This window comes from Gallinula chloropus, assembly GCF_964237585.1.
Source record: "Gallinula chloropus genome assembly, chromosome: 5".
Taxonomy (NCBI): domain Eukaryota; kingdom Metazoa; phylum Chordata; class Aves; order Gruiformes; family Rallidae; genus Gallinula; species Gallinula chloropus.
The window spans coordinates 58,303,055-58,311,067 of record NC_140090.1 but is presented as its reverse complement, the minus strand read 5'-3'; the positions used below and the strand labels follow the sequence as shown (position 1 = coordinate 58,311,067).

Here is an 8,013-nt window from a genome sequence, read left to right as displayed (position 1 = left end):
CAAGGCAGCATTTCTCTCCCTCTCTTCTACATATAAAAGCATGAAGTTTGACCAGTATTTTTACAGAAGAAACACACACACTTGCTTTTTGTTTCGGAAAGGTTGGGCCTTTCAGGACTCCCTTTGCCTGAGTTATCTCGAGTGTAGATGTGGGCACCTCGGATAAGAGAGAAGAGGGTCAGCCGCAGCTACCGCGTAGCGCGTACCTGCACGTCCCTTGCTAGCTGCACTGAGGGTGGTTTCAAAGGTAACGAGTGGACGGGCAGCGGGTGACTTTCCAGTCGTAGAAAATAGAGCCTCTTATCGCTGAGGAAAATCTTCCCGTCGTAAAGGCGTGACTGTATTATAGCGCTAGTGCACGGTTTGTGCTCCAAAATCAGGCAAGCACACACATACGCATGTTTGGTGTGGACTTCTATACATAAGCCGAGATACATATGCCCATATAGGCTCAGATATATTACAGAAACTCCTTTGCTGTCTGTGGAGTCTGGTGTTTTATTGTTTCATAAAACTAGCTTAATTACATTTCCCCATAGATAAGATAAACAGAACCCTTCTTTTCTAAGCGCTGCTTATCAGAAGTATTTTGTCGAAGTGGACTCCAGAGTAAGCCTTTGAGAGGGGATGGAAACGCATTAATTTTTATTTTGGTTCTTCAGTTGCACTTAGCATCTGACAAGAGTTGATTTAAATATTACATGAGTTTATCTTTAATATTCAGAAAAGATTTGTGAGAAAGAAGAAACTGTTTAATTTGAAGTAATGTATGCCTGACTCCGGTCAGATTGATCAGAGTTTCGGGTTTTGATGGGTTTTGCCCTTCTGTTGCTTGTCCTCTCGAGCTGGTTTTTCACTGTGAAATTATTTTAGTTCGGTGGCATGGACCAGCGGCTGCTGTCAACTCCACAACCCATCCAGTTAGTAAGAACGGGGGGGCGTGGGGGGGTGTGTGGAGAAAAGTAACAAATGCAGTCCTTTTACCTAAAAACATTAATGTCCGTAAGTCAATCTCCATTAGGAAAAAAAAAAAAAAGAGCGAATTTCCTAGATTAATATCAAAATCCTAGGTGACACTTGCCAGGTCAAATACTTAGCAACTCTGGAAGAGAGACCTCCTTACCACCACTCTACATATAAAATAAGCTATTCTAATTTTTGATTAATCTCGGGAACAGTATCTGAGCAAAACAGTAATAAGAACGTTAAGTGTCCATTTCATCACCTGCATCAGAAATATCTGTGTATAACTTTTCAGAGCTTAAATCCACAAAACTGCGGTTAGGGCTCCAGGACTCAGAAATCCCTCTCGCTCTCTGTTTAAAACAGCCCCTGCAACACCTGACTGCTGATGGGGTTCTGCTAGCGAGGTCCGAGCTGCAGCTGTTAGAAATCTGTAATTGTAAAATATATGAACAGAAGAGGAGCGTGTGCGGTGGTGGTGTGTTTTAATCGCGGCAAATCTGTAATAGTTGCTTGCACACCCAGACGGAGCCTGAAATGTAATTTCCCTCAAATTAAGGGTAGTTAAAATAGCGAGGCGGGGAGGGGAGGCTGGCCGGGCTGCCTTGGGAGCGCACGGCAGCCGGGCTGCGGGCGAGGGCGGGGGGCGTGCGGCGTGGGGAGAGGGTTGCGAGCTGGTTCTGCCTTTCTCGGACTCGCTGTGTGAATCCACCACCGTCACCACCACCTCCGACCCGCTTAGCTCTTCTTTCTTTTACTTGCTCTGTTTGTATACGCTTCCTATTTTATTATTAAAGTTTACTTGGTGTAGTTAACGGCGCTGCTCTCCCCTCCCTTCCTCTAACTCATCAGTTCATAACGAGAGCTCATTTTACATTCCCTAAAGCAGAGATAGGCAATGATGCCTTTCCCATTTAAGGGAAAGAAAATATACAAAGCGTTTCCCATGCCGCTTTCGGATCAGCAACCCAAAAGAGCCGCAGCGCGGCCCAGCACCCGGCGTCCCCGTGTGCATCTCGGACACGGCCCCGGTCTCTGCCCCGGCTCCGGTCCCAACCCCGGCAGGCGCGCCGCGCCGGGTGCCGGTACGGCCGGGCGAGCGCTGGAGCTTCATTAGCTTGCTGCTTTTCTCTCCTTTGCACATTAACGCTAACTTCCACTAATTATCTGGAGTAAATGTATTAGACTAATTAGCATCTGGGCACCACGGGAAACTTTGAACAGTAATTATATTGTGGGGGATACAGAACGAGGGAGAAAACCCAGTGATTTGTCAAGCAAAGTCGCCGCTTGCAACTTTTCTCTTTGCCAGCGCGTCGCGCTGGGGCCGGGGCGAGGGCAGCCCGCAGCGGGGGGAGAGGGGCTTTGCGAGGGACAGCAGGTACTCGGCTCCTCCCGAATCGCTCTCTGCAAGCGGCTGGCAGACAGCGGGAGCAAAGCCCTTCGCATTGCCTTTACACGCTTGGGTATCGCTTTTCCGTCTATCTCGGCGGCACCGGTGCGTTCCGCAGTTTCGGTAGCTGCTCTGGCTGTTCCGTCGCAGCCCCCGCTCCTACCTGAGTGCAGGACGACGAGCCGGAGCCGGGCGGTGGCCCTGGTCGCTGGGAAGCCCGGGCTGGGGAGGCTGAGACGCGGCGCGGGCAGGGGTAGCCCCTCTCGGCATCACGTCGAGTTTGGCACTGCACTTCGGTAAAGAGCGAAATCGGACCAAATAATAGATGGACTTCTTTCTATCCCCCCCTTCCCTTCCTTTTGAAAAGGAAAGGAGTTCTCGGCGGTGTCCGATATATAGATATTTTAACATGATGATCGTTTGTGCTGTCGTACGAACTGAAGAAAGAAATTGAAAATAACTAGATGAGATCAAACAGCGCTTCCCTAATTGCTTCTGAACTCCTCTCATTTAGAAAAAAAGAGACGAATAGTTATGCATTACACTGTAAAAAAGAGCTTTCAGATAATCTTCTTACGCTTTTACAAATACATCCTGCCTTCCTCATTTCGTTCTAAACAAAGACTAAAGTCTTTCAATTGAAACCCAGTTTTAAAAAGCATGTTTTCACAGTAAAGAGGTTTTCTACGAGAAGTTATTCTTCCTTAATAAAGTGAAAGAGATTTAACCGATTCTGTTTTCCTATCTAGTGCCTACGAATTCTACTGAAGACAAAAAAATACTTTTTTTTTTTTTTTTGGAGCCCTGGGGTTACAATAAAAAAAACTTTTGGCTTTTTTTTTTTTTTAAATTTTTAATTAAAATTGAATAAACGCTTAAGGAGAAATTAGCAGTCGCCTCCATCCAAGACCTACTCGGGTTTTATAACAGAATCAAAGCGTATTAAAAAAAAAAGTAAAACCTTTTAATACATCAAATATACGGAATTTTAATCTTTAAAGCGATACATTGTCTATTTTAGTACATGACGTAAACCTTACTTAACCCTTTTTACAGGGTGGACTTAAAAATTAAAAATAGTTAAGTGTTCCTTTTAAAGAACAAAATAAGGCAAATGAGGTTTTTGGAATAGAATTGTTTTTGTTTTTCTTCCAGAATACATACAAAAAAATACCAATTCTCTTTCAAGGGTATACACCTTAAAAATAATTGCAATTTGAAATTATAACTGACAAATTGCGAGTTGTTTTTTAGTAACAAACATGCATGTAAATTTTTTTGTTTCAATGAGACATTAAATAAGAACGTACAATACAATCATAGCAATTTTAAAGTAACATTAAAGAGAAGACCTCTATCTTTTTATTTATATTCTACAATGGGTGTTCCACTTTTACCTATTGAGCTCAGTTAAGTAATGCACTTTATGATTCGTTGTCCCGCTTGAAGCTAACATAAATAAATACAGTGCTCATGGATCCAGTCCTCAAATGAACACTATTTTATAAAAAGTCAGATTTTAATTTTCTTTCCAACTTTTATAAAGTTTTGCAGGGCTTCCTTCCCTCACCGCTAGACTCTGTGTGTGTCAAAGCCCCACTGCCTGTGCTCATTGGTAGCCCAGCGCCGAGGCTGTGGTGAGTCTCTGCCCATAGAGTGCGTAAGGGGAATAGTAGGGTCCAGTAGCGGCGGGCACGGGCACAGGGGCCCCGGGGGTGGGCAGGGGGCTCTTGGAGTAGGGGTGGTAGCGGCTGCCGAGTCCCAGTGCATGGTGCGGGCTGCGCAGGGCCAGTGTGCCTGGGCTGCCTGGGGCACCCGTTGTGGGGATGTGCATGTGGCACGCCATGGCCGCAGCTGCTGCACTGGCCAGTGATGAGGAGCTGGGGTAGCTGGAGAGGAGTTTATCGGTGCCTGGGAAGGCAGTATGGGTCCGCAAGTGGCTAAGCAGCTCCTCCGAGGTGGCAAAGCGCTTGTCGCAGGGTCCATTGGCTGACACCCAGTTGCAGATGTGTGGCTGGGGGTCGTTGGGGAGCATGAAGCCATAGGGGTACAAAGGGTGGCCGGCCAGTGAGGGTGGTGTGGCGCCGGTCAGTGAGGAGTGGACACTGTGCAAAGGGTGGGTGGGGTAGACGAGGGGATATCCAGACTTGAGGGCCTGATCGTGGGCACAGGAAGCACCGGCGGCACCGGCCAGGTGGCTGGCGCAGTGGTAGCTCAGGCAGTACGGATCTCGGCACAGGCTTGCCGTCATCACCGATGGCGGCGAGGCACCCGCCAGCGGGCTCGACCCCGCCGGCTTGCTGCAGCCCAGGCTGCTGGCGGCAGCCAGCTGGGCCCCTACCAGGCTGGAGGATTTGGTGGGGTCCAGCGCCACTCCGTGCGGCAGGAACTGGGGCGGGTAGCCGGCATAGGCTCCAGCCAGCGTCCCTGGGTAGCTCATGCCCGCCGGGGGCAGGGGGAAGACGGTCTGGCCAGGCTTGTAAGGGGATACGGGGGCCACGAGGCCGGAGCCCAGGACGGAGGTGGAGGAGGTGGCGGTGGTGCTGCTGCAGGAGGAGGCGGAGTCCGAGGCAATGGGTTTGGAGCCCGGCGTGCTCTCCTGGTGCTGGTTGACCTCCACGTTAATCCCCGCACAGCTCACACTAATCCGGCTGTGGCTGATGCTGGTGGTGCCCGGGCCTCCCTCCGAGCCGGAGCTGCCGCTCTTTCCGCAGCCCTCCGAGTCCTTCTTGTCCTCCCCGCCTTTGCCCTCGGCCGGCAGCAGCCCCGGCGAGCAGGCGGAGGCGCTGGAGTTGGGGCTGCCTGTCCTTGGGGTGAACGGCTGGCAGGTGGCGCTCGGCACCCGGAATCCCGACTTCTCCCCGGCCGCGACCCCCGCGGCGGGGGCGCCCGCGCAGCTCGCCGCCCCCGGCTCCTTCTTCTCCGCACCCGGCTTAGAGTACGGCTTGAAGCTCGACTTGTCCTCCACGCCGATGTCGCTGAGCTTCAAGGGGCCCGACTTGGAGTCCTTGTCGCCTCCGGAGCCATTGGAGGTGACCGAGGAGAGTTTGGAGGAAGGGGATGGGTCCGGCTTCCCTATCTGCGAACAAGTTTGTGCCAAAAGAGCCAGGGGACTCTTCTTCGCATCCAGCTGCAGAAATCAGAAGGACACACAAAGACAGAGGTTTAATCGGGGTCTAAGAAAACGCAGGACATACCTAGGACACTCGTCCCGTACGTTTTTGCAGAGAACAGTCTGGAAGTAATGAACAATTTTGTGCACATTCATCACCCTGACAGCCCCCTCCCCTGCATGCACCATTTTCCACGAAGCCTTTAAAAAGGGTTGGGGATTTTCGTACCGCCGCGGTCGCCTTCAGCGCTCGCTGCTTCCCGGGCAGCGCGGAGCTCGGCGCTTCGGCGTTTGCCGCCGTGCAGGCGCACAAACCCGGCCGTGAACTATAGCGACTGCAGCATTTCTGCGCCCTGACTGCTGACACTATTTATAAACAAGAGCCCGCGTTAGCCGGGGAGTTGGACTCCGGGGGAAAGCGGTGTCCTCTCCCCGCAGAGACCTTAATGAAATCATTCATTCCCACGGACACACCCTTCTCACCGCCCGCTCCGTTCCGAGTTTCGGTCCCGCAAACAGCGAGCTACGCAGAGGGGGGACCGACAAGCACACTGGAGGAGAAAAGGGACGAAGAGGGGCCCCGAAGTACAAACGCGTCTCGGTACTTGAAAGGGAACGGTCGGGGAACTGAAATAGTTATCCGGCCGCACCCACGCTTGAGCCTGTCTCTTACCGAGCCCTGCCCGCCCCCCCACCCCCCCAAAAAAAGTACCCCCTCCCCCCAAAAAAAACCCCAAAAACAAACCACGCCAAACAAAACTGCTCCTTGCAAAAGCAAGGTTGTTTGGCATTCGGATCGCTGCTTAGTTGTGTGGCCGAATCGTGACCCCTGAGCGGGTCGTTTCCTTCCACTCACCCCTCCTCAAAAAAAAAAACAAAAAAAAGCTAATAAGAGCCAAAATAAAAAGTTCATTTACACAGGAATTAGAAATTAGCCCGGTAAACATGGAAGCAATAACCAGGAGCGGCTCCTCGCACTAACTCTAGATCAAAAGAAGCCTGTTTCCTGGTGTAAATGCATTTCAAAGCGCAGGAAAGTGCCGAGGGAGGCTGGCGGGGCCGCCATGCACAGCGAGCTCCCGGGCACCGAGGGGAGAAAGCGCCGGGGGGCTGGGGCCGGCTCTGAGGTCCTTACCTCGATGGGGCTGACGGGCGTGGAGGGTAAAGGCTGCAGGTATTCGGGGTGTAAAATGTGTCCAGTCCGCGCCGTGAGCATTTTCAAGACTTTGATGGGAAGGCGGTTGGCTTGGCGTAGCGGGTCCGAGGGGGGGACGGCGTGGAAGCAGGGCTTGGCGGCGGCGCTGCTGCCGTTATTCCCAGCGTGCCCGTTCGGCCCGGCGAGGTCGGCGGCGCTGCGGCTGCGGCGGGGGCTGCCTCCGGGCTCGCTGAGGCTGCTGCTGCTGCGCTTACTACTTCTTATAGCAGAAAGCGAGGGCGATGTGATCATGACCCAAAACCTCGCATGAAAACTGGGGCAAGTGGCGCCGCTCGCACTCGGAAAGGCTCGCTCGCTTTCTGCGGGCGAGGAGGGAAAAAAGCCACACGCCCCCCGAGCAGGAAAACAAACATAAAATGTCCCGTGGCTCTCTCTGGCGGGGAGGGCGTGGGTGGGGAGGGGGAGGGAAAGGGGGAGCCGGCCGGAGAGAAAGAGGAGGAAAAAAAGCCGAGTAATCCTTGGGCTGTGCTGGGGGCGGGGGCTGCGAGCGTGTGCCGCTGTCCCCCTCGGCCGCTCTCGGGTCCCCCGGCTGGCGCGGCGCGGAGCGCTCGCCTCCGCCGCTCAGCTGTGATGCGAGCCGCTGCCCATCCAGCCCGGGATCTGGCAAAGAAACTCACTTCAAAAGCAGCTGAATTAGTCTGAGATTAAAGCCTTTGCCGCCTTCCAATCAAATGGGACCCCGAGGTGATTGGAGGGTCAAGGGGATGTGACGTTCCCTTTTCTGGGGCTTTTTTTCTCTGTTTTTAATGGTCTCTCGCTCTTTTTTTTTTTCCCTTCCCTTTCTCGTCCGCCTTCCCTCTCCCCTCCCCTCCTTCCTTGTTTTCGCTCCTAGGACGGGCTAGGCGTTAATTCTGTGTTTCACATCACGCGCTGCGAACGTTTTTCGTCTTCCGCAGCCGCCGCGGCTACCCCGGCGGCAGCGAGGGCGGCCGTGGGGCCGGTGGCACCGCGTCTGCCGGGAGGGGCGGCCGAGAGACTCCGCCACCCCCTCCTCCCCCCTCCCTCGACCGCTGCCCCTCCGCACGCACAGCGCCCCGAGTACGGCCTGCCGCCGTCCTTCCGCCGCGCACGGCGCTTACAGGCCCAACCCGCGTCCGCCCTTCCCGGGACAAGCCCGCTGGGACAGCTCCGTGGCCTTCGCCGCGCAGCGTCCCTGCCAAGCCCCGAAGCGGGGGGGCGCGAGCCGCTTTTCCCCCCCTCCCGCTTCAGTACGCGGGGGTAGGTTCGGACGAGAACCTGCAGAGCGCCGGGCCTGCACGTCGCCGCCCGCGGCGGGCGGGAGCCAGGGCGCTGCGGCGCGGCTTGCGGCGGCGCGGGGAGCGCGGCGGG

At 53.9% G+C, this 8,013-nt stretch overlaps 1 protein-coding gene across 1 annotated transcript; it reads right to left on the bottom strand.

The window, feature by feature from the left end:
* Positions 1-3,947: 3,947 nt before the first annotated feature.
* On the bottom strand, positions 3,948-6,915 carry ZNF503 (zinc finger protein 503; the record flags this gene model as incomplete). The annotated part of the gene is made up of 2 exons (XM_084264495.1): positions 3,948-5,486; positions 6,604-6,915. 2 exons carry the CDS (start codon positions 6,913-6,915, stop codon positions 3,966-3,968), a joined length of 1,833 nt encoding a protein of 610 aa, XP_084120621.1. The 3' UTR covers positions 3,948-3,965.
* Positions 6,916-8,013: the final 1,098 nt, after the last annotated feature.